This window comes from Hakea prostrata, chromosome 10, assembly GCF_041222555.1.
Source record: "Hakea prostrata isolate BN-2017 chromosome 10, UWA_Hpros_2, whole genome shotgun sequence".
Taxonomy (NCBI): Eukaryota; Viridiplantae; Streptophyta; class Magnoliopsida; order Proteales; family Proteaceae; genus Hakea; species Hakea prostrata.
Window position 1 is genome coordinate 13,732,456 of NC_142609.1, and position 27,206 is coordinate 13,759,661.

Genomic DNA, 27,206 nt, shown 5'->3' on the forward strand with positions numbered 1-27,206 from the left:
TATGGTGTCTTCTGAGTTTTTTATTTTTATTTTTGGTAGAAAGTGTCGTCTAAGCTTGCGGCTGAGAAGCAACAGCAAATTGGAAATTGGAGTTCGTGGCTCAGAGCCCTCCATCTGAATCTCTTCTCATATTCATACACGTGGCAAATATGTCCTGAAAAAGGCTGGCACAGAGTGGGCCTGTAAAATGACAAATATGCACCTGGGGTTTTTCAGTTATTCCCCGTGGGCATCATCAGGTGACTGCGGCACTTGATTTGTCTCCGTGCACAGAGATGCATGAGCTGTCATCTAGACAAGTTGATTAACTACCGTGTACGTACAACAGTTACTCTCCGTGCACGCACACCCAAGCAGCTAATCTCAACAGACCCATTTCCATTTTGCGGTTCTCGTTGAGTCTCTCTAGTCTTACACAGGAAGGGTTGGTCGTACGTACGTCACGGTCTGGAGCTCTACTGGTTTTTCAGTTTCGGGGTTTTCTTTGCCGCCTAGTCTTTTGACTGATGGCCCTTTATAGATGTCGTAAATAGATATTTTATATGACACGTGGCACTCATGCACATGGCTTTGGTGCTTGTGGCTAGCAAGTGACGCGTCACAGTTTGACTTCTAGAACACCCAGAAAATGTGAGCCACAAAACCGTGTGGACGGTGGACCCCAGGGTGTAAGTTTTAGACTGTGACTCTCTGAATTCTAATCATCTTCATGAACGTCAGGTAGAGATCAGGTTGTTCGATAGGAATCTTTCTTTTAGAAATGATTGTCTATACCGTTCATTTCTAGTCTAGATTCTGACCATCGAAGTATACGCCTGCAATCTCTTCACACCTCTTCATCACACATGAAGAGATGGGTCCACATGGGGTCTACTTGGGATAAGGGTGTTGTTTGTGTATTGAAACCGGTCAACTGTATTAAACTGCACCGTCTAAAACTACACTGTTCAAAATTTGGTTCAATATGGTATCGGTTTTGATGAACATACTACAATATATTATAAAACTCTATCGAATTTGTATAAAATAATATGTATCGTGTGGTATGTTATGAAACTATATCGAATTTGTATAAAACAATATGTACCGTATTAAACCGTATATCATATCAAATAGAGGCTATTATATATAATTATGCAATTAGAAAGTGCATTCTAGTATATGAGAAAATCATCTAGTGTTTAAAGTCCACATTAAGTATTCTTTGTTTGATGTTTCAAGTCAAGTAAGCTAAATAGCCTCTTGATTTTTGAAGTACATGCTATTAGAGGTTCTTTGGTGTCTAAACTCCTATTCTCCAATCCTACCGTGAAACCACTCTTCCAATTCAACCTACAAGTTGTTACATTAAAGATCATATTCACAGTGATCCAATAAAAATCTTATTTTGAATTATAGTCTTTTTTAATTATCAGATATTTGATGATACATATAAAAAGCATTGAATTATCTTTCATGTTCCTACGGTCATAAGCACATATATTGCCACTTTGGACAATAAGGACTTTCCTTTAGAACATAAGATCTTAATAAACCAACAATATAAATGGAATGGGTTCTTTGATTTTGAAATTAGACTACACTATATACCTTGTTAAAACCGTTTTCTTGCATTGATTTCATATTGAAACAGTACCATACCGTTTTTGCAAATACTGAAACCGTACCATATTGTGTAAATTCGGTAAGGTACAGTTCTGGTTTTCGATATTGAAAGTCAGTACCGTACCAAATTACTAAAACCGTACTAATTGACACCCTTAACTTGAATTATCTTTTTTTTATTCATTTTGTTGAAACTTGGAGGTGGACTTGGTAGAGAGGTGTCTAATGGATAGAGGATCCAAACTCTTTCATTTCTCAAGCTATATCACTCATATTTTTACAATAAGAGGTTGTTGTGTATACATTGTATTTTCTATACCTTTCTTGAAGGTAGCTAGGCCTTCTGGGATTTTTATCCGTTTCGTATTAACACACTCCAGTTTGATTCAGTTTACCATTAGATTTTTGACACCTGGCTCATTCCAATCCAGCAATCAACATTCTTTCAATCCTTAACCGTGGTTTGATCCCTTTAACCTATTCTCCCTCCTCACTCGATTTTTTTCTCGTCTCCTTCACCATCTCCACCTTTGGCTCCGATAGAGCCGGCTTTATCACACTTTTAAAAACTCTTCATGTTACCCTTCTTCCAAGATCCCATCTCTACTAAGACTTGTTGTAGTCCTATTTTATTTCTGAAAATTTCTTCTTCCATGGTATCAGAGCTTACTGGAACTAGGGTTTGAGAGTTTGATGGAGCAATAGAACTGAAAACCCAAATTGATTGAAAGTCGGCGGGAAAAATTAAGGAAACCAAATGAGATAGAAGAAATTCTGATCTTTTGTTTTGTTTTCGTTTTTTCTGAATAACATAATTAATGTTAGAAGATGGATTAATTGATAATTTTGTCATTTCCTGTTTCAATAATACACTAATCCAAATGATTGCTTTTAATCTCCAAGAGAAGCAAAGAGATTAGAGGAAAGGAAAAAAAAAATTGTAGAGATGGTGCTTCATCAATAGGGCATTTTTCTAAGAAAAAAATTACAGTAACTCCAAAGCTAGACTTATCCCTCTTACTTTTCACTTTTCTCTTCTATGATTTTTTGAAGCAATCACTTTCCTTTATCCTAAAGTCTTGTTTTGATTCTTTGAAAAAGCCAGAAGAGGAGGAAGACCACCACACAAGTATTGTTGCTTCCTTAAATATGCAAATGGTGGTGCTTAGTCTGTCATAGTTGAAGACGAAGAAGGTGGAGGAGGCAAAATCATAAGAGGAGACATGACAGGTTAGACGGAAGACATAAGGGAGAATGATCAAGGTTGGAAAAATGTTGAACCTAAGATCAGAATAAGATACATGTTAAGTATTCAATGGTGCATTGGACCAAATAGGAGCAGATGATCAGAATCCTTTTTAAGTTGGCTTAATTTGGAGAGGAAGCCATAAGATATTTATGAATGTTCCATTTGGCTGTAAGGAATATTGAGTGAAAGGATGGAAAATTTTCATATACTTTAAATAATGTTATTTACATAATAGTCAATTTGAGATGATGATCTTCTCCAACTCAATGTCTTTTCAATTCCTACAACCTCGTTGGGCGAAGCAACTACCCTACTTTGCGGCCTCTACCTAAAAAGGCTGCCCAAGATGGAATCAATGCCAAACTATATGAAGTTGGACAGAGTTAGGATGCACTAGGAGTAGGAGATATATCATATTCATAAGTTGACCTTTATCCACTTATTTGTTTCATTGCTTATGTCATGGAGTTGGGATCTTCTACTCTGATGAAATGAGGACTATGTTCTCATTATATCTCTTTACCACATATTTAGGAAGGGATTCATTTCTGATCTATATTATCAGTACTCTTAGGCTAGTAGGCTCTCTTCTCATGTCTAATACAAAAGTATGAAATGATCACAATTTTCATGATGGAGACTCGAAACTATATGTCATGATGATGTTATCATTGCTACATACACCCCCTTTAAAAAAAATTGTATTTCCATTAAAAACAAAATACAAAAATAGAAGTACTATTAAAGATGTGATTGAGGTGATACTATTAATTATTGGGGATTGTAGGTGATAATGCAACAATTAATTGTCTTATTGTAGTGGATCCAATGGCATCTAAGTTAAACTAAACTAACTCATCATACATTCTTCTTTTTCTAAGACATTCCGCTTGGATTTGTATAAGAGAAGTATTGAGAAGCTTTTCGTCAAAGCTACTCTTTTTAACAAGGTCTCGATAAGATAAGACCATGACTGGAGGTGCACCAGGTTCATGTTTGTAACAGCAATGTAAAATTTTTATATATTCTTATATCCTTATCTGTTTTTGTTTTTAATGCAATTCCCTTTCCTTTCTAAAAAAAACCAATTGTTATGCTTGTTTTGGCACAACACCCCATTTATACAACCACCAACTTCCACAAAAAAATTCCAGTCAAATCTTGAGCTTACAAATGGAGAAAGATAGCAGCAGTCAAGAAGAAAAAAACAAAAAAAACCAAAATGAAAGCTAGCAAATTTGACATTTGATGATATTAATCTTTCAAAATGGACATGGATGCCACTTCTTTTCAAGTATATAATAAGGGAAAAAAGCAATGGTTATTGTAATTAAAATAGTTATTTTGTATGTATAATTTCTTAATTTTGTGTCATTTCCTTTATAAATATATCACTTTTTTCAATGAGGTGTCAATATGTAAGTAAAATTAAATATCGAATGTCTCATTGGAAGTTCTATATCACAATTCAACTTAACATATTTTGTGGGGGGAGGCTGCCATCACGGAATGGTTGTGGGCATTAGCTCGTTTAGTCCTATATGAGAGACATGCTCCACTGGAGGTTGAGAACTTGACTGTGAGCTCCCTAAACTCAAAAAATGTCTTATCAATGAAATTGACTTCCTCAAATTTTCAATCCTTGCCATTCAACACCAATAAGTTTCTTGCTCTCCACAAATACCAACAGTTGAAAGATGCACATTGTAGAAGTTTCTTGCTCTTTTTTACCTCTATGAATAAGCTTCTACAATATGTAACCAATTATATCGAGGGATTTTTTTTTCTTCTTTTACCTTTTTTATATATTAATTTTTTTTTCTTTTATTTATCTTAATATTAAGTTAACAACTTAAAATAATTGTCTATTTTAATTCAAAAGGATTGCTATTGGGAGAGGTTTTGACTGTGGCTAAAGGGTTGACAATTCATTTATAGTACGAAATGCCCAAATTAGCCACATTTTTTATATGTTGATTTTTTTTATTTAATTATTATTGAAAAGAATTTTATATTTTTGAATTGTCAAAACTATAATTTATTTGGCCAATTCCACTCTTCTAAAGTCATGACATGCAAAAAGAGAATTTTGCAATGAATATTTGCACGTCTAGAGAGTATCTATATTTTCCCCCCTTTACACTGCTTTTTCGGTGTTTGTGGTTCTCCCGTTTTGAGATCAGATGTTACGTAAACCAGTTTGCGTTTGGCCATTGCACTTGATTATTTCTATGTTAATAAATATATCTCTAAATGTACAGCACTGAAGCAATTCGCAATGTATTAACATCCTTCTTTTTGCCCTCCTCTTTTAAGTCTCCCTGATTGTACACCATTCCAGAAACTGTAACTTCTGAATGATTTATTGTTGAAATCATTTTTCTCTAAAAAAAAATCAATATATAATAACCCAATTTTGGAAAAATCTGGAACTACTCAACACTGATGCAGCTAATAAGGACAAACATTTCTGTAGATTTGATTTAATATCACTTCCCTTCCATTTAGACAAATTTAATTGGGTCTCCAAACACAGAAGTACTTTGCACTGGCAGCAGCCTCAGTGGTCCCCCAGTGCCTGAAGATCACAAAAAAATATGTTTCTTGAATGTCTGGGTGGGAAGTCATTTGCTAAAAGGAGAAGACTTTCAGAACCCAAAAAACATTTGGCCTCCCACTACTCTCGTTCTTCATTTGTTTATCAGTTGGGTATATATATTTGAAGAGAGACAATGATGGATTATCTGAGTTTCCTTGGTCACTCTTGGAGAAGACACAAGAGGGACCCTTTTCTGTTGTTTCAGCCTGTTCCCTCAGAAGATCAATCAGAGAAAGATGGGATTATCTACTGAACTTAACATTCTCTGTCTCTTTGCGCCATTGCTGCTGCTTCTTGGACTTTCTTCTTCACATCCCTTATGCACTGACTCAAGTGGGTCTCTCTTTCCTTTTGCTTTGTTCTTCTTTAACATTTTTGTTGTTTAGGTATTTTTTACAGTTCTCAATCTTAACTTTTGAGTTTCTCAAATTGTTACAGCTGCACCTTTTACTTCAAACAAGACTCTTAGCTTTTGTCATTATAATGGAAGCGTCTGTTGTGATTGCTCCAAAGATTATCAGTTGCAGAAACAGTTTCAGTCAATGAACATCCCATCTCCTGCCTGTGCTTCTCTTATGAAATCAATCCTATGCGCGGTATATACCTGATTAATCATATAATTTCTTCTGTGCAATACTTTTAAATGTACACATTTATATATTCCTGAGGATTTATATATTTATGAATTGCAGACTTGTGATCAATTCTCAGCCCAGTTATATGGAATTGGTTCTAGCCGGCCTCCGAGTGTTCCGGTTTTATGCAACTCCACCATTTCAGCATGTTCAACTCAGTCTAACATTGCAGCAAATAACTTTTGTGGAAAGGTATGGGATACATGTTATAATGTATCCATGAATTTCTCCCCTTTCACTCCCCCAGGTTGTAATTCCACTTACTCATCCTCTAAACTAACTGATCAATGGAGTTCAAAGAGTGATTTCTGCAAAGCATTTGGTGGACCTTCTGGCTATGATTCAGTATGTTTCCCTGGTGAGCCAGTTTCACTAAATAATACTTCAACTGTGAATCCACCCAGTGGGATATGTCTTGAGAAAGTTAGTAATTCAACTTACCTAAACATGGTTGGTCATCCTGATGGATCTAACCGGGTCTTCTTAACTGATCAAGTGGGTAGAATCTGGTTATCAACTGTTCCTGCCATTGGATCTGGGAATACTTTAGTGCCTAGTCTGTTTCTTGATTTATCAGACAAAGTTTACTCCGATTACTTATTAGGGTTAATGGGTATTGCATTTCATCCCAACTTTCTGCAAAATGGCCGCTTCTTTGTTTCATTCAACTGTGATAAGACTCAATGGAGTGGATGTTATGGGAAGTGTTCTTGCAATTCAGATGCGAACTGTGATCCTTCAATCTTCACTGCTACTTATGGGTTTCCTCCATGCACTTATTATCTTGTTGTCTCAGAATTCACAGCGAACGGCAGCACATCAGCTTCATCGGTATGCTTTCTTGCATTTTTCTTTGAGGGTATTTGTTATGCTTATAGTTCCTGCTAGCTAATGAGTATCTAGTGGATTCCAATTAAAATTTTGTTTTCCAGGCTATTATGGGTACAGAAGTTAGAAGGATATTTTCCATTGGTCTTCCATTTGAAAATGATCTAGGGGGTCAGATTCTCTTTGGACCTTCAGATGGATACTTGTATGTTATGATGGGAGATGGTGGAGGTGAAGGTGATCCTTATAATTTTGCCCAGAACAAGAAATCTTTGTTTGGAAAGATTCTAAGGTTGGATGTGGATAACATTCCATGTGAGTATCTCTACATTCATTCCCAATTCAACAGGTTTAATTGATTTTTCCCCTACCATTTACAGAAACTAGGAACAGTAAGGAGTACCTACTTGGATCATTCACTTGTATTAATTTTTAGGTCACTCTTGATTTTCAGTTGCAACACAATCAAAACAATTTGGTCTATATGGAAATTATTCTATCCCCATAGACAATCCAGTCTATGAAGATTACCAACTGCGACCGGAAATCTGGGCTTTGGGATTAAAAAATCCTTGGCGTTGCGCTTTTGATCAAAAGAGGCCTTCCTATTTTCTCTGTGCAGATGACGGCGCTGTATGTAGATACGATTTCTTCTACACAACTTAAATTTTGTTTCTGTTCTTTTCTTGTATCACATAATAGAGTCTCATAGTAGTTCATCAGCATTTTAATTTCTTCGTTGTTTTGTGTCTAACTCATAAACTTACAGGATACATATGAAGAAGTGGATCTTATCACAAAGGGTGGTAACTATGGATGGCGTGTTTATGAAGGTTCTTTCCTTTACAATCCTTCTCAGTCTCCTGGTGGTAGTACATCTGCAAGCTCAATAAATCCCATCTTCCCTGTAATGGGATATACCCACGCTTCTATTAATCAGGATCTAACATTCAAAGGGGCAGCAATAATCGGTGGCTATTACTATCGATCCATGACTGACCCATGCATGTATGGAAGGTGAGTTGGGTATTCTTCTTCTTCTCTCTCTCTTTTTCTTTTTTAGGTGAACGAAAGTAATCATTAGACAAAAACCCAAAGGGTAAAAGAGAATGTACAAGAGGGGGTGAAAAGAATGAATTACAACCAATTAGTCGGCAAAAGAGAAGAGTCAAGGTCCCAAGAGACACCAATAGCCCTATTCCTTTAGGGTACTCAAAATTGGGGGTGGGGAGAGTCTGAAGTCTAGTAGAAACATCAAACAAATAGTTCTTCCAAATCAAATCAAAAGATCTAGATTTGACAATCCATCTTCTAAGATTCCACTCTGACCATAAGTGAGAGATCAAGGCATTGAATACCAATTTACTTCCACATCACAAATAGAAGTGTCAACAAAGTGTCTCGATAATCAGATCCAGTCCCCAGACAATCCAAAAGAGTTTTTGGACCAGGGTCAAATGGAGATAATGGCTTTAACCCACAAGGATGGGGAGAAAGGGTAGGAGAAGAAGGGGTGGACAACATCTTTGGGGCTACTTCCATATTTGTGCATTCATTTTAACTATTAGTTGTGTTTCAGGTACATATATACCGATTTCTTTGGGGAAGTTATGTGGGCAGGGACTGAAAACCCAGAGAACAGTGGGAATTTTACTAGCAACCAGATTCCTTTCACTTGTGCCAGTGACTCTCCAATCCAATGTAGCTTCATAGCAGGAAGTACTCGCCCTGATTTGGGTTGCGTCGACTCATCTGGAGAGGATAATAATAAAGATGTTTACTATGCTACTACAAGTGGTATGTATAGAATTGTTCAACCCAGTCGCTGCAACTATGCGTGCTCGAATGTTACTTCTGCTGCAGGCTCTGGTCCCTCAAGTTGCCGTTAATCTGGGAAAGCATTGTTGTTTGGTGGTTAATTTTATTCTCTCTATTTGTTGATTCTTCTACTGGGGCTTGTTTTCCGGGCTCTTACTTGATATTCTTTTTGCTTTCCATTTGGTAACGACTCAAATTAGTACGTTCAAAGCCAAGAGAAGTTATGGATTGAATCTGCTAATGTAATCTACCAAAAAGAAAAAAGAATCTGCTAAATGTATTCGCCCGAATCTCATTGCTCAACTGATTTTACTATGAGTTTTAGGTCACCCCTTTACATGTTATCGTAGCTTTCTTCTTTGTTGTAGAGATAAGAACCTCTTGGGATGTAAGCACATTTAAAATAGAAGAAATCAAAAGGGATGTAGACTAGGAGAAATGACATCTGTAAGACATTTTTATCAAATAGCTTGTAATTTTTTGAATTAATGCTTGACAAGTGTAAAACATGATAATGTTTTATAGAAAATTAATAAAAATGAATTGTAACTTCATAGTAAAGCATTCATTTTTATTAATGAGGTAATAATTTTTCTTTTTTTTTTTTTTTTTTGTTAATTTTTTAAAAAACGAGATCATGATTTAAAAAAAAAAAAAAAAAAAAAAACTTGTCAAACATCCATCCATTTGGATTGAAATTAATTCCTCTCTATGTGGGTGGAGGATCTAGACTAAAAAAAAAATGCAAAAATTACTAATAAGTCCGCAAAAGTTAATATACCATTTCTTAGCTATTAATGGTTGTGCGGGAATGACCATTATACACTTTAATTAAAAATGAAATGACTAAATTACTATTATACCCCCATACTTTTACATTAATCCAACCAAAACCATTCTTCTTTCATTCGATCAAAACCCCTAACACCTCCATCACCGATAGTCAACTGCCTACAGCTGCCGTTGTTGGACATTTTCCTCCAACCTAACGCCTATAGAAGGTCAACCCATCCCCAAACACTATTGCACACTCCCATGGGTCACCCCGCACCTTGGGCCATCAGTGGTCATCCATGCACTGCAACCATCACGCAATGCTTGTCAGAGCACCCACACATCCACCCCCTTGTCCCTACACTGATAGACACACCCACCCACCATCCTTGCCCCTGTCAAGCACACCAACTTGTCCTTGCCCAGTCCCCCACCTCCCTATGGCCTTGCCTAGCCCCCAACCCTACCACTGCCCAACCTTGGCCACTCACCCTGTTTCTCTGCATAACTAGCCCCCCACACACTCACCACCCCCCACCCTCATAACCCCTGCCTTGCAACCAGTCCCACCACCTTCACCCTCACCCATACCCCTACATCCAACTCCCATCTCAGCCCTGCACCCAGCCCCACTTCCCCCCCCCACCCCCACCTACACCACTAGAGAAATCAGGTGGGGGATCCTTTTATCCCCCTACAATCTTCATTATTTGCTCCCAAGCACTGATTTATCTCATATATAGAGAGGAAGATCAGTTTGGAATCAAGGGTCTAAAAACTACAAGTACACTATGGTGCATCTCCTATTTGCTGTTTGCAGATGACATCGTTCTCTTCTTAGAGGTTGGACTTAACCCAATTTACAATCTCAAATCTGCTTTTGACTCCTACTGTGCAAGTAGACAACAAAAAAACTTGGATGGATAAATAGGTAGCGGCTATAAATTAAGGATTTTAAGATACAACAAGAGGAACTGTAGGGCTGCTAATTGCAATGGGTCTCAGATTTAATAGAGCTAGCTAAGAACTAACTAGTGGAATAGAAGGGTCATCAAAGACATTTCTCACCTGAGGATGCTAAAGAAATCTTAAGCATTCACCTTCCTAATCTTTCCTCACAAGATTCTTTATGCTGGGGGCAGCCTAAAATGGAGCAAAATCGACATATCTTCTTCTTAAAGAGAAGCATAATCAAGATAAAGAGCAACGCCCCTCCTCATCAAGTATTAGCAGGTGAAAGTGCACCCAATAGGAGATTTGGTAAGAAATTTGGAATGGTGATACACTCCTTAAGATCGAATATTTTGTACAACATGTGTGTGGTAGCAGAATTGGATCTCTTAAGTTTACAAACCAACTGTTCACCACTACTCAAAATAAACCCATCAGATTGTTTCATATATACCTCATCATACGAATCTCTATTGAGAAATGTCATTTTCACATCTATCTAATGTAAATCTGTATCAAAATGGGCAACTAACACCATGATGATGCGGAAGGAATCCTTCTTTGACAAGGGAGACAATGTCTCCTTATAGTCAATGCATTCCCTTTATGTGAATCCCTTGGCAACTAGTCAGGCCTTCTATCGCTCAATGTTGCCTAATGAATCTTTCTTACTTTTAAAGACCTATTTACAATCTATTAGTTTATTTCCTTCAGGCAACTCAACAAGGTCACAAACATCATTATGTGCCATATAGTACATCTCATCCTTCATAGTTTCATATCACAAACTAGATTTATCACTATTCATTGCTTGTGAAAACGTTTCAAGATCTATTTCATAGTGATATCATAGTCAGACTCTTGCAGATACATAACATAATCAGTAGGTATTGCTGATTTTCTGACCCTAGTAGATCTCCTTTATGTTGTTTCAGCTGCCACTTTTTGGGGTTGTGGAACAACAAGTTGCTCTTCAACAGGATGCTCCTGATGTGGAGAATTTTCACTATGATCTTCTAAAATCGCTTCAATTGCCATATCACCCAACCTCTAGAGGAGGTTGTTGCAAAATCGGTTGATTCTCCATAGCAATTTCAATAGGACGTGGGTCTCAAGTCACTGGTCTCTCTATGTCCATCCAACTAGGGCGAACAACCAGCATTTCACTTGATGAAGGAGCACCAACCGCATTGTCTCTTTTATCAGAGCCCAAGTTTCTGAGGTGATCACTTCCACTAATCACATCATTCTCAAGAAATTTCACATTTGTTGAATCAACAAACCTACTTGAATGATTCAGAGTAAAACTTATAACCTTTGGACTTTTTAGCATATCCAACAAAAATTGCACTTATTGTTCTTGGATCTAACTTCTTCTCATGTGGATTATATACTCTTACTTCAGCTAGACAACGCCAAACTCGTAAATGTCTTAAACTCAGTTTCCAACCCTTCCATAACTCAAATGGTGTTTGAAGAACCGCCTTGGTTGGAACTCTGTTTAAAATATACGCGGCTATTTTAAGAGCTTCCGTCCACAGAGAAGGAGGCAGTTTGGAGTTACACGTCATACTCCTCACCATATCCAACAATATCCTATTTCTCTTTTCTGCAACACTGTTCTGGGATGGTGTGCCAGGCAAAGTGTTAATGCAACTATACCTTGCTTTTTGAGAAATTCAGCAAAAGGACCAAGTGCTTGTCCATCACCTGTGTATCTACCATAATATTCACCACCCCTATCTGATTCACCACCCTTATCTGATCTCACTATTTTGATTTGTTTACCACATTGTTTCTCTACCTCTGCTTTATTTATCATAAAAGCGTTCAATGCTTCGTTCTTATTATGAAGCAGATAGAGATACATAAATCTAGTTTGATCATCAATAAAGGTAGTAAAATATTTCTGACTACTTGAGCTCATGTTAGAGCAACAAATATCAGTGTGTATAAGTTCTAATGTTTCTGAACTCCTATTGGCACCCTTCTTAGACTTGTTAATATGTTTTCCCTTGATGCAGTCTAAGCAAGTCTCAAAATTAGTAAAATCAAGAGTTTCAAGAACTCCAAAGTTTACTAATCTTTTAATTCTATTAATGGAGACATGACCTAATCTCCTATGCCATAATAGTGAAGATGTTTCACTCACAATACTACGTTTAATACCTATTATATCCTGGGAAGCAGTTAAACTACATGGAACATCATTCAACAAATTTTAAATAGACCATCAACCATAGTACTACAACCAACAACTTCATAATTCTTAAATAACTAGAATGAACCCAAAGGTACTAGTTTAGATACATAAATTAAATACATGAAAAAATCAGGAATATAAAAGGTTTGGTCTAAAAAAAAATATATGTCATGAATTTAATATTAATCTAATTGTTCCAATAAATTCAACTCTTTGAGGGCATTAGATTTCCAGAATAGATTCAGCAATCACTTTTCACCGATTTCCTTCGATTGAGAAAACCGTGGAAGGTATTAAACACATGGATTTTGGAACCAGAATCAATCCACTAGTCATTATGTGAAACACAAACATTAGATTCAAATTAAAACACAAAAGAGAAAGATGATTACCATGCTTGCCTCTTAGGACAATCCTTCATCATGTGCCCCTTCTTCTTACAGAAAAAACATTTAAGATTGTCCTTCTTCATGGAAGGTTTGACACTATGCAGCTTTCCTTTTCCCTTCCATTTCTTATTGGAAGTCAGTTGGTTCAAACTGGGACCACTAGCCAGATTCACAGACTAATAATCATCATCAAGAGAGTTGAGGTTTCTGGTTGGTACAATGAACATATCAAATAATCATCGATGTCTTATTAACCAACTTGGGCAAATGGAAAATCCTTGTCATTTACAAGCAAAGTTGGAAACGAAGAGTTTCGGTTCTTAATGAATCAAGTTTGGGAAATGAAGAGCTTCAGTCATTCATAACCAAGCTAGGGGAATGAGAAGTCCCTTAGGAAATGAAAGTCACATAACCCTCCATTCATGAACAATGCTTGGAAAATCAAAATCTCAAATTTTCATTAACTTATTATGCATGAACTAAACTTGGGATTTGAAACACCCAATTGTCCATAATTATTCCATGCACTTATTTCCACAAAAATATCTTTAATAAATCATTTTCATTCATACATGCTCAAAGAACAGTATTCCAACAAAAAATATATTCCAAATAATGACCTCTTTCCATGATGGAATTAAGGATGTATAGAATGAAGACTAGAAGTAGACGTTTGAGAGGGAGAGAAGAGGGGTGGGTTTTAAACTGTTTAGAACATTAACTGCTCTTGACTGTTTGGGCTTCATCATGAGGACTCTTCTGGATCACTATGCTTTGCAATTTTGAGAGAGGACTACCTTCACCAATCTTTGGGAAGGCAAGGCCATCGATACTTGCAGGGACACTCTAGAGGCAATGCAGCATGGTTTTGAGTGGATATATGATTAGTTAGGCTGCCTAGAGGTGTTGGTTTCCATACCACCTGCTCACATTATGATCCAGCCCTGTGTGGACATTATTATCCAGTTTAAGGAAAATGTTGAGTCTTTGTGTTTTTTAGGCATGTTTTTATGTAGATCAACCTTGTGGCCAGTAACCAAGCTAGGAGGGTGGGTGAGAATGCAACAATTATCATGCTTTCTTTTGGCAAAAACAGCGGACTTATACAAAATTAGGTATCACCAACCTCAGGCGATTCATAAAATTAATATACCTGAGTTTGACAAGAAAGACTACAAGAAAATAATTAAAAGTCAAAATAAAATGTAATTAAGGAAATTGACCATGAAATATATAAGGAAATCTGCTCTATTTGAGGCCAATAGGATTAACTGCATGGATGCCTAATTTGACTTTCTTCTTATTTAGATTTTTTAATTTTAACATGGAAACTACTCCTTTTAAGGCATTTGATAAGGAGAAAAAATAATAGTAAATATAATTTAAAGTATTATACATCAAAGTGTTGCTCAATTAATAATAATCAATACTCTTTAATAAAGAAATCACTGATTTGACTTTTCCTCCAATAGTAAATATAATATTTCCTACCCACTGAATATATGATGGCGGAGAATTTGGATAGCAGTATCCTTTATCCTAGGAGCCCAAAACTACTTGTATTTTGCAAAACGAATCCGGACATTGTACATTTCCAAATTCCATAGTGTTGTGGTCGAACCAAGATATGCAATGATCGAACACCTGGTCCGACCAAACCACCACGACCCAACCCAAACATGGGCAAACCAAGGAATTAGATCAAGCCGATCTCACATCATGACAAACCAACTCTTGTGATAAGGATTAGAAATCATGAAGATAAGAGGAAGAGCCCATATCAAACTCTAACAACACTGTTTGAGCAAAGTTCAACTAACCTAAGGGAGACAGGTTCCTAGTACAAATCTAAACAAGAATAACACAGATAACCAACTTCCATCAGCTATATAAAAGAATATCATGATCAATAGAAGGTATGCATTCATAAGTTATTCTCATAATTTGGAGATTGAGGGAGAGGAAATTCGTCCCGTTAACTAGAGTGAACTAACTTGATTGTCGGAGACAATACTCAACCACACCGGTCGAGCACGTTTTTGCATGTTTGTATGTTCAAGCTCAAAAGACAGGATTTGGCAACAACACATAGCAATCTTTTGCTCATTTGAGAAATAGTATGAAGAATGTATGAGACAATGTGAGATCTAGAAAATAATATGTTACATACAATGAATTATGAGTACAGTCTGTATCTTCTTAGAGGAATACAATATATTCATTTTAAGAAGATTAGGCATTAAAACATTATTGTTGCACAAAAGAAAAAGAGTGTTTGAGTATACATGATGAACATACTTGACAAGTGCACCATGAAACAATCAATCAAAGGTTAACAAAATCAAAAGGCTTCTTAAATAAACCCTGAGAATTTCAACTCTATTACATGTATCCTAGGGAATTGTACAAATTATGAGGTAGATATATGTGCTCTTGTGGCTTGTTTGGAATCGGTCTGAGAGTTGAGTCTCGATCAGGCATGGGTGAGGAAAGTGACTCAGTTGCAACGGTGGTCTCTTCAACAAAGAGAGTATCAATGGTTTGCAAATTGCAATACTGAATTGAGATCCTCTAAAATCGTTTCTGAATTTTATTGGATGAAAAACCTCTTACAGAGAGACAAACAAGGCAGCAAATCACCTAGCAACTTCAGCTACAATAAGTAATGCAACTTGAGTTGTTAAATTAAACAACAATGATATATCGAGAACTTGTCGTTTGTTTTCATTTTAGTGTACACCCTTCTGTATTGGAGAAGGTTTTGTTAGCTTACGAGAAGGATAAAATAATTTGCTGCATGTCAAATATCAAATTTGAATTTATCCATGTACCATCTTATATTGGTGAATTTGTTTTTTTTTTTAAACTATCCTTTGTTTAAAAGAATTTCATTTTTTTCCTTGAGTTATGAAAACTTTAATTTATTATTGTTTATTAAAGCCTTAAATTTATCATTTAGTCAATGCTACAATCTGTAATCAAGGCATGCAAAAACATTAATATTTTGCGATGAATATGTAGCACGTCTAAAGAATATTTCTATACATACTAGACTAGAAAAATATTTTGAAAAAAGATTGCAGCCAATACATATGTGGTCCTTAATCAATAATTGTTTTAATCCACTCTCTCACCTTCCCTTCCCCCTCTGTGAAAATATGTTGTACTTAAAACCTTCACCAGTGAACATGATTTGCTCATTGAGTCTTTTAAATGAACATCATAATTTGTTCCTGAGTATTTTTAATGAATATCCATATGGGTTTTTTTGGTTTATGTTTTTTAATGGGGGCATCATAAGAGTCTTCTTAAAGATTCTTGTTCCTAATCGAGAATCTATGAGATTGTATGGTAATGTTCCTATTTTTTTGTAATTCTAGTTCTGAAATCATGTATATGCGATCGAGTTTATGCGCTTTGGCATAGTTTTGAACCCAGTTTGTTGTGACCCAAAAAAAAAAATAGAAGAAGAAGAACAACAACAACAAAGAAAAAACTGTTTCTCTTGAAAATGCAGAGAAACACCATCTTCCAACAGAATCATTCTTGTCATTTTGACATCAAAACATAACTTCTTATTTTGGAACTCTAAAAAACTCAAAGTTTTTTCTTTGTTTACATGTTTTTATTCTATGTATCTATACAGATAGGGAAACAATGCATTTAGCTACACCAGGAAACAATAAAATGCCATAAAACCTATAAAACCTCTAATTTTTTGTTTCTGGGTACCTAAAAACAAGGAAACATAATAGAAACATCGTCATAAAAGGGATACAACCTCATAATTAAGGATGGGAAAACATAATTCAACTTGTCTTGTTTTAGTCATTCCTATTGGGCTCCACTATCTTGGCTGCAAGGATTCTAAAAAGTAGGGAGACTTAAAATGGATTTCTAACAGTTATCTATCAAGGTTGTTACTAAATTAAAATTCATTTTACATTCAAATTTTGGGGAGTCCAAAAATAATTATTTATTTTGTTAACTGTGTAATTATCATACTTAGTAGGAGTTACTAAAGTTTGTTTGTTTTGTTTTTAGCATATAGTATGGATATTAATGTACCTCAACTAAGAGTCAAACCCACTTCCTCTTCATCCAAGGGTATAACTTTACCAACTATTCTTGTTTGTTTTTCATGATTTATAGCATAAACTTAATTTCTGCTTCCCTTTCATCCAAGTCGATACAACTGTACCTACAAGCATTCTTGTTTGTTTTTCTGGATTGGTCAGCAGTAAAGGGACCTCCAAAGATCAAGTTAGAATATAAAACTCTTAAATGAAGATATGTTAGGAATGCACAAAGAAGAAATACAAAATTTTCTATTGAGTTATTCATTACATATTTCCCTCCTGGAACTAACATATCCTTTGATAAAGGCATATCTAGATCTGTAAGGGATTGAGATTATCTTGAACTTATACCCTACACAGTTAGATATGTTCTTGATATGGAAGGATAGATTGTCATCTCAAGATCAATAATGTCAATATGAATCCCAATATTGATCGACAACTTGTGTCCTATGAGATAAGCATTATCTTCTATCTTATTAAGGGCCGATGAGAATGTGAATCACCACCTTCAACTTGCATCGTTGTTGGTCCAATTTATAATTTCCTTTCAATTTGCAAGTATTATCTATTTGGGGGAGAGATGGAACAATTAGACTATAAAACTGGCAAAAACAGTTTAATCACTTATGAACTAGAATCAGGTTGTTGCATGAGAATTATTTTGGAATGACTGCCAACCATCATCTAGAATTCTAAAGAAAAGTGAACTGCATGTGGATATGGCTTGTTTGCCTTAGTAGAGAATAAGATGTTTTAAAGGAAAGAAGAGAGGAGAACAAAAAAAAAAAAAGAATAGATGATAGCATTACTTTGCTCCCTTCCATCATACATTTAGGATCAAGCCTACTTTGTGTTGTAGAATGTATGGATAGTATTATTTGGATCCCAATTCACCAAGAACAGTTCTCGTATGACAACTTGATCCAAGCTCACCCAAATGATTTTGTTGTCGCTTATATAAATTTCATATCACATTTAAAGAATATACTTTTGAGATTAACTTTATTAGTCAACTATCAAGTGTGAATTTATCCATAGATAATCTCATGTATGGGTGAATTTTTAATACTTGTAACTATCCTTTCTTTGAAAAATAAAAAATAAAAATCCTTTTTTCTTGAATTTTGAAAGCCTTAATATATTATTTTATCAATTCTACCATCTCTTGAATCAAGACAAACAAAAGCATTAACCATTTGCAAACAAATATGTGGCACGTCTGAAGGAATATTTCAATATACTAGACTAGAAAAAATATTTTGAAAAACAAATGCAGCTAATACATATGTGGTCCTAAGCAACTGTTTTTATCTACTATCACCTCTCCTTTTTATTTTTATTTTTCTCCGTTATAATACTTGCACCACTCAACATGATTTGTTCATTGAGTACTTGAAATGAATATCCACATCTTTTTTTTTTTTTTTCCTTTTTTGATATTATAGAAATCTTCTTTAGGATTCTTGTTCCTGATTGAGAATCTATGGTGATGATCTTATTTTTTGTTTTTTGTGTTTTTTGTATTTTGAAAAACATGTATCTGCAATCTAGTTTGTTTCTTGAATTTTGTTTTTCACTTTTAAAACAAACTGGCACCTAGGGACCTTTTCGAACCCACTTTCTTCTCACTAATGGAAAGGATTTGAAAAGACAAAAAAACACCATCTTCCAATACGGACATTCTTGTTTTTTTTGACATCAAAACATTACTTCCTATCTTGAAACCCTAAAAACTCAAAAATTTTCCATTGTTTTATTTTTTATTTTTTTTCTTTTAACATAAACGTTTTTTTTTTTTTTTTCCTATGTAAACTCTACATGATTGGGCATGCAGAAACAGTAAAATGCATTGACCCCTAGCTAATCTAAGGGAGGGAAATCATAGAAAATTCAGATTCAACTTGTTTTGTTTTTAGTCATTCCTAATTTTGTTCCACTTTGGCTGCAAAGATTATACAAGAGGAGACTAAAAACTTTTGTAATGGTTACCTATCAAGGATGTTAAATTCATTTTGCATTCAAATTTCATTTTGATTGTTATACTGACATATGTTATGGATAAAAAGATAACTAAGCTTAATTTGAATTCTCTTCCCTCCAAGGTTACAACTATATCATAGAAAAGATAACTCAGTTTTGTCTTTGGAAATCTGCTTGTTTGCACCTCCAGGGAGGATGAAATAACTAGAATTGAACTGGAAAAAAGAAACTTCAATCACTCACTCCTGAGCTAGGATCAGGTTGCTGCATGAGAATCATTTTGGAATGCCCGCCAACCATATGGAATCCTAAGGGAAGAAGCGTAAGAGATAATTTTACTTCACGTCTCCAACCACACATTCAAGAAGATGTCCACCTTGTGTTGAAAAATATGAAGGTAATATTATTCTGATACTAATTCACTAAGAACGATTCTCATATGACAACTTGATCTTAGCTCCCTAGATGATTATGTCATCACTTACATAAGTTTCATAGAGAATATACTTCTATTATTTAATCTCCAAATCAAGGAGATTTGGTTGTTAAGTAGAATAGTATATGATAACCGAATTTAGAAAGATTTGGAATTAGTGACAACCATGTAGGTTATAAGTGATGAGTAATTAGGAGGTTTAATTTTGTTTCCAAGCACTGAACTTAATTGCAGTGGTCCCCTAAATGCCTGCGCATTACAGAAATGGAAGCTATTTTTGGCAAAAGAGAGAAGACTTTCAGAACCCAGGAAGCATTTGGCCTCCCACTACTCTTATTCTCCATTTGTCAGTCAAATGGTGCATATATATATCTGAAGACAGACAGTGATGCTTATCTGAGTTTCTTTGATCCCTCTTGAAGAAGGCACAAGAGGGACACTTCCCTCAGTAGAATCAGAGAGATGAGATTGTTTAGTGAACTTAACATTCTCTACTGTCTCTTTGGGCTATGGCTGCTGCTTCTGGGTTTTTCTTCGTCACTTCCCTTATGCACTGACTCGAGTGAGTCTCTCATTCTCTCATTTGTCTTGTTTAACGATGTTTCTGTATTTCCTTATGTAAACATCTTCTTTAAGTGTTGTTTCCAGTTCTCAATCTGAATTCCTGACTTTCTCAAATTGTAACAGCTGCACCTCTTACTCTAAAGAAGCCCCTTACCTTTTGCCCTTATAATGGAAGCTCCTGTTGTGATTCTTCCAAAGATATGCAGTTGAAGCAGCAGTTTCAGTCATTAAAAATCTCAGATCCTGCCTGTGCTGCTATTGTGAAATCAATTCTCTGTGCGGTAAGCCTGCCATACTTGGCAAATTTTACTAATCGTCAAGTCTGATCAAACCCTTCTTTGTTTTATGATTTACTCGATCATGGGTGGTGTTTGCATCGAAAACGGTTGACCGCCCTTGAAGCTCCGCCAATTACTTGCATATACAAAGATGTGAGTGGGTCCGACCTTGCATGGCAAGGTCGGGCAGCCACCTCCGATGATCAAGTCAATCAATAACACAATACTAATTAAGGATTCGGACTTAGTCATCACAAAGGTTAAGAATATTGAGTTCCAGATACCTGTAACTTGGCGAGTGTGTGGTTTATATAGCGTGACATGTGTTTTGTAGGCCATACGTAGGATGTCCGATCTTGCATACATCTCATTTTTTTTTTATGATCATCGGACCTAGGGCTTTCCTTTGGGGCTGTCGATTTGTGCCGGTTCAAACAGGAAATTTTGTTATGGAACTTTGTATCCCTTATTGATCGGGATGTTCCCCTCTTATTACCGTATTTTATGTCGAATATCTTGCCATAGGCGAATACTGCTCTCAATCTGTTACTCCCATAATGGATCATAATTTTCCCAACCTTGTTTTGGTTCCGGGCATGCCACATTGCCAATTTGCCAAGCCATCCTTGGTAAAAACCCGGTCATATTGGGTAAGCTTGACAGAGACCAAGGCATTCCTGACCACAGTGTGATTTTTCCGTTACAAGTGGATTGGTAAGATTATTCTTAACCAGACATAAGTTATGATTTGCAATATGCACTAATTGTCAACTAAAACTATTCTTTGTTTTATGATTTACTCGATTATGGGTGGATAAGCATTGGATTATCCATGTCTATTGCATGTATGACAGCTTGGTCAATTTTCGTTCCTTGGTTCGGACTGAACCTTGAGTTTTCATGCATCTATCTTTTGTATTTCTTTCTTTTTTCTATATGTGTATGTATTTCCTTTCAATTTTATGAATGAAGTCTTTAACTTCTTACCAAAAAAATAAATAATAAGTACTGGATTATCCCTAATTAGTCATATGTTTTTTATTTGCAGACTTGTGATCCATTCTCAGCCCAGCTATTTAAAACTGGTTCTGGGCAGCCAGGAAGGCAAGTTCCTGTTCTATGCAATTCTACTATTGCAACATGTTCAACTCAGTCGGCCATTGCAGCAAATGACTATTGTGGAAAGGTCTGGGATACATGCTTTAATGTGCCCAAAGAAGGAATTAAAAGCTATGATGGATACATTAATCATCCTCTTATCAAGTCTTCACTGCAAGGCCTTTTTGGAGCACTACCCACTAAACAAAATAATCTCCGGAGTTCAAAAACTGAATTCTGCAAGGTCTATGGTGGAACTTCTGGTTATGATTCAGTATGTTTTCCTGGTGAGCCTGTTTCACTTGAAAAACCTTCTTCAAATGTAAATCCTCCCAGTGGTGTATGCCTTGAGAAAGTTAGTAGTTCAACTTACCTTAACATGGTTGGTCATCCTGATGGATCTAACCGTGTCTTCTTAACTGATCAAGAGGGCAAAATATGGTTGGCAACTGTTCCTGCTATTGGATCTGGGAAAACTTTGAAACCCAGTTTGTTTCTTGATTTATCAGACAAAGTATATTCTAATTACATGTTAGGGTTAATGGGTATTGCATTTCATCCCAACTTTGTGCAAAACGGCCGCTTCTTTGTTTCCTTCAACTGTGCCAAGAGCAAATGGAAGGGATGTTCTGGGAAGTGTGCTTGTAATTCAGATGCGAATTGTGATCCTTCAACATTCAATTCTACTTTTGGGTTTCCTCCATGCACTTATTATTCTGTTGTCTCAGAATTCAATGCGAAGATCCCGGTATGTTTTCTTACTTTTTCTTTTTTTCTTTTTTTCTTTTTCTTTGTGACTATATTGTATCTGTTGAAGTTCCTGCTAGCTAATTATCAGTGTCTGATTGTTTCTATTTTGTTCTTGTTTGTCAGGCAACAATGGGTACAGAAGTTAGAAGGATATTTTCTATTGGTCTTCCATTTCAAAATGATCATGGGGGTCAGATTCTCTTCGGACCTACAGATGGATATTTGTACTTTATGATGGGAGATGGTGGTGGGGAAGGTGATCCTTACAATTTTGCTCAAAACAAGAGATCTTTGCTAGGAAAGATTATGAGGTTCAACGTCGATAAAATTCCCGGTTAGTATATCATTGTTTGAACAGAACTAGTAATCCAATCCCCTCAGTTTCCATTTCTTTGGATCTTATATACCTCTACATTCAATCCTAATTTGGATAATTTAATTCCTGGTAGTTAATCCTTAGGTGACTCTTGATTTTCAGGTGCAAAACAAATCGAAGAACTTGGACTATATGGAAGTTATTCAATCCCCAAAGACAACCCAGTTCATGAAGACTATGAATTGCTACCTGAAATTTGGGCTTTGGGGCTAAGAAATCCTTGGCGCTGTGCTTTTGATCAAAAGAGACCTTCATATTTTCTCTGTGCAGACGATGGCGAGGTTTGTAGAGTTGATTTCTTCTACTTGTGTTCACATGATTTAATATTTATACCATGTTTAAAATTTCATTAGATTTTCTTGCTAGGCACTCATGGTTATAAATTATTTTAATCTAACAGGACAGATATGACGAAGTGGATCTTATCACAAAGGGTGGCAACTATGGGTGGCGTGTCTATGAGGGTCCTTTCACTTACACTCCTCGTTTGTCTCCTGGTGGAAATACACCTGCTAACTCAATAAATCCAATCTTCCCTATAATGGGATACACCCATGCTTCTGTTAATCAAAACCTAAAATCTGGAGGTGCCGCAATTATCGGTGGCTATTATTATCGATCCATGACTGATCCATGCTTGTATGGAAGGTGAGTTGTGTATGTTCTATCCAGTTGATTTAAGAACAAAAGATAGATTATGTGGTGTTCACTTTGATTATAAATTGAGTTTCAGGTACATATACGCGGATTTCTTTGGGGAAGTTATGTGGGCAGGAACTGAAAACCCGGAGAATAGTGGGAACTTCACAAGCAATCGGGTTACTTTCAATTGTGCTAAGGACTCTCCCATCAAATGTAGCTTCACATCAGGAAGTAGTCTCCCTAATTTGGGTTTCATAGATTCATCTGGGGAAGACAACAGTAAGGATGTTTATCTTGCTACCACCACTGGTATCTATAGGATTGTCCAACCCAGTCGCTGCAACTACGCGTGCTCGAAAGTTAATTACAATGCAGGTGCTGCTTCCTCAAGTTGCCTTTAATCTGATAGCTCATCGCGGAAACAGTACTGTAGCCTGCTTGTTGGTGTTTCTCTCTGTTAATTGATGTTTCTACTGGGGCTTATTGGGTGTGCTTCTTTCTATTTGGAAACAATTCAAATGACTTCATTCACAGCTAAGAGGAGACATGAAATCTAACATGAACTCTCCCAGCCTAGTTGCCCAGTTCTCTGAGTGTTAGTTCTCCCCCCTGTCATTTGGCTTTCTTCCTTGTAGCAGAGATAAGAATCTCTTATTTGGGAACTTATCTACTCTTTTTGTAGACTCAATTGTGTTTGAAGATTATAACAGCAAAATTCTTCCCCAGCCACTCTATACATTCCTGTAAGGGATGAGAGCAATTGCTATTAGATATGTTGAGAAAGATATTCTTTTGAAACCACCTACTTAATTTGGTGCATTATTTTGTTGTGCAAGGAGGGTTACTGTGATTGATGTTGTTAGTCTCTAGCACTGACTAGAGAAGATTGTAACCTTTTTATTTCTAGTGTTGAAACGTTTTGTTTGGATAAAGTCCAGTGACTCCTAAAAAATTTGGAATGGTATTCATTCTAATAATTGTTGAATTTTTGTTTGCCTGATTTGACTATGAGATTTTTTGCATGTCAAAAACCACCTTAAAAGAAAACACCCCCTCCAAAAAGCAAACCTTACAAATAGGTCCTCAAACATTGACGATGTCAAAGACCATTGATTTAGCCCAATAAAATTTGTATGGAAGTCATCTCTTCAACACGGAACTCCAATTTCCAAGCATTGTTGGAACTCTTATATTTTACACACAATGCAGATGATAGTGTCTGTATATTAGTTGTCATTGTTGTCAACATGGTGTATGTATGTTGTTAATCTTAACACAATGCATCTTTGTAGAGTATAGGATAATGAGGTGGTATATGGTGGCATTCCATGACTGGAAGTGTTTATCAGTGGTTCGATAGTTGAACAGGCCTTGGTGGCTCAATATAGTTTTGGAAGGTGGGTGTTTTCTATGTTGTTTGAGAATGATTAGCATTATTTGTCTAATGGTTTTGAATGCTTATGAAAAGCTTTGAGAGGTTTAGGTGAATTGATGTTTCTATTGTATGGTGAATCTAACAAAGCATTACACATGGGTCATGTTCAATGAACTTTTGGGTGGTCATAGAAATTGTTTTCAAGGTTAATTTTGACCAGGAAATAGGTAGTTCATGAAGTCCTCTTTCCAATGCGCTTTTTGGATTGTAACTCCAACGTCAAATGAAGGAGATATGGTGTTTTTATGAGGGTGCACAAAAAAGAAGTAAATCTGGGCAACCTAGCTAGAGTTCTCAAAGTAATTGCTCTCTATGGTGCTGCTTTGTTATAAGGTTGATCAATAACTTTGAACAGTTTCGCAAGGGGGTCTTTCTGAAGAATAGTTAAGTTTCAAAAGGTGGTTTTGCAATTCCAAAAAAGTTATTTTGGTTATTGCTTGCTTGAATGATGCAAATCCAAGAGAGGTGAAAAAGCTAAGGAGAATTACCTAGTGTAGGGTTGAGAATGATGCGCTTAGAATTCAGGTGTTCAAGACTGAAAAGATTCTATGACAAAGACTATGGTTGGTCAAGAGCATAGAATTATTGTGCGCTAGGAGTAGAACGAGAATTCAATATTGGGGGAGAGGGGGATAATGACATTTTACCCGTTTCCTTTACCCTTAAAACAATTCCCAATATGCCAAGGGATATACAAGTGCTGGTATTTCAAACTAGAAGGGGTTAAAAGACCAAAATAGCTATAAAAAATTATAAACAAAAAGAGCCCAAAATAGGCTTATTTTAAGAATTTTTTTCAATTTTTTTTCCTTTTTTTTTTTGGGGGAGGGGGGGTGTTGGTGTCTCCCCCCGCTCAAGGGTAGGTCTATCTCTTAGTATGGTGAGTCAAATGGTTTAGTATATCACAGACCTAAAGAATGATGATAAAAGATTCGATTTGAAATAATCCTATGCAATATCTGCCAACACCATTCAAAAGATACGACGGCCTAGATTTGACTTGCTTCTTTAAAGAGCTGACCCAACAGCTTTTAAGTGTTAGATTCCATTTGGGCTTCATCTAGAGGTGTCATTGAAGAGGTCTTCTTTCCATCTCTTGAAAATCAAAGTTTTGAGCGGAAAAGCATAGTTTTCTCTTCTTCTTTTTCCTTTTTTTTTTTTTTTTTTGGGGGGGGGGACCTATGGACCCTAGAGAAAAACATGAAGAAGGCCAAAGGCAGGGAGAGGTTTAGGTGAAGTAGAAGGTTCCATTGTATGATGAATTTGACGGACTATTACACATGGGTCATGTTCAACAAACATTTGGGTGGTCATAGAAATGGTTTTCAAGGTAAATTTGAGCAGGAAATAGGTAGTTCATGAAGTCCTCTTTCCAATGCACTTTTTGGATTGTAACTCCGACATCAGATGAAGGAGTTCTAGTGTTTCTTGTGAGAGTGCACAAAAAGAAGTAAATCTAGGCAACCTAAACTTCTCATAGTAGTTGCTCTCTATGGTGCTGCTTTTGTTATAGGGTTGAATAATTTTGAAGAGTTTCGCAGGGGGTCTTTCTAAAGAAGAGTTGAGTTTCAAAAGGTGGTTTGCAATTCCAAAAAGTTATTTTGTTATTCCTTGCTTGAATGATGCAAATCCAAGGGATGTGAAATACCCAAGGACAATTACCTGGTGTCAAGGGTTGAGATTGACGCGCTTAGAATTCAAGTGTTCAAGGCTGAAAAGATCCCATAGCAAAGACTTTGGTTGGTCAAGAGCATCGAATTATTGTCCGCTATGGAATATAATTAAGGGTGAAACCAAAATTCAATATTTTTATTGGGGGGGACATAATGACATTTCCACCCGTTGCCTTTACCCTTAAAAAAACTTCTTAATATGCCAAAGGGGAAGCAATTGCTGATATTTCACTCTAGAAGAGGGTCAAAATACCAAAAAAATAGCCACACACAAAAAAAACCCAAAATAGACTTACTTTAAGATTTTTTTCAAATTATTTTTAGGGAGGCGGGTTGGTCTTCCCCGCTGGGTAGGTTTGTCTTTGAGTATATAGTGAGTCAAAGGGTTCAATATATTATAGATCTAAAGAATGATCATAAAATATTCAATTTGAAATAATCACATGCAATGTGTGCTGATCTGCACAATTCAAAAGATGCAACAATCCAAATTTAACCTGCTTCGTTAAAGAGTTAACCCAACAGTTCTAAGTGTCAGATTACATTTGGGGTTCATCTAGAAGTGTCGCTTATTAACAGAGCTCTTCTTTCCATTTCTTGTAAATCACAGCTTCGAGCGAAAAAGCATAGGATATTTTTTTTTTTTGGGGGGGGGGGGGGGGGGTTTATGTACCCAAGAGAAAAACATGAAGAAGGCCAGAGGCATGATTTGATAAAAAGTTGAAGTCTCAAACCTTGCAAAATATATCAAAGAAATCATCATTCATCTTCTTGAGTGTTTGAGGATATCTTGAAGTGCTCTAATGATGGTTATGCTCCATTTAATGGTTAGGTGACGCAT

The 27,206-nt window shown here is 36.1% G+C and overlaps 2 protein-coding genes across 2 annotated transcripts; both read left to right on the forward strand.

Moving 5' to 3' along the window:
• Positions 1-5,612: 5,612 nt before the first annotated feature.
• Positions 5,613-9,210, forward strand: LOC149002018 (HIPL1 protein-like). Its single transcript, XM_089137482.1, has 7 exons — positions 5,613-5,786; positions 5,892-6,049; positions 6,146-6,919; positions 7,021-7,231; positions 7,371-7,549; positions 7,686-7,933; positions 8,496-9,210. The coding sequence occupies exons 1-7, from the start codon at positions 5,690-5,692 to the stop codon at positions 8,803-8,805; spliced, it is 1,977 nt and encodes a 658-aa protein (XP_088993608.1). The 5' UTR covers positions 5,613-5,689; the 3' UTR covers positions 8,806-9,210.
• Positions 9,211-20,242: 11,032 nt separating this feature from the next.
• On the forward strand, positions 20,243-23,976 carry LOC149002019 (HIPL1 protein-like). Its single transcript, XM_089137536.1, has 6 exons — positions 20,243-20,394; positions 21,440-22,237; positions 22,363-22,573; positions 22,718-22,896; positions 23,016-23,263; positions 23,349-23,976. Exons 1-6 carry the CDS (start codon positions 20,314-20,316, stop codon positions 23,656-23,658), a joined length of 1,827 nt encoding a protein of 608 aa, XP_088993662.1. The 5' UTR covers positions 20,243-20,313; the 3' UTR covers positions 23,659-23,976.
• Positions 23,977-27,206: the final 3,230 nt, after the last annotated feature.

Excerpts from the sequence above, each read along its gene's own strand:
- LOC149002018 (XM_089137482.1), top strand. The coding sequence starts at position 5,690 with ATGGGATTATCTACTGAACTTAACATTCTCTGTCTCTTTGCGCCATTG. Across the intron at positions 6,920-7,020 it reads GCAGCACATCAGCTTCATCG|GCTATTATGGGTACAGAAGT; the intron begins GTATGCTTTCTT and ends TTTGTTTTCCAG. Across the intron at positions 7,232-7,370 it reads GGATGTGGATAACATTCCAT|TTGCAACACAATCAAAACAA; the intron begins GTGAGTATCTCT and ends CTTGATTTTCAG.
- LOC149002019 (XM_089137536.1), top strand. The coding sequence starts at position 20,314 with ATGCAGTTGAAGCAGCAGTTTCAGTCATTAAAAATCTCAGATCCTGCC. Across the intron at positions 22,574-22,717 it reads CAACGTCGATAAAATTCCCG|GTGCAAAACAAATCGAAGAA; the intron begins GTTAGTATATCA and ends CTTGATTTTCAG. Across the intron at positions 23,264-23,348 it reads GATCCATGCTTGTATGGAAG|GTACATATACGCGGATTTCT; the intron begins GTGAGTTGTGTA and ends ATTGAGTTTCAG.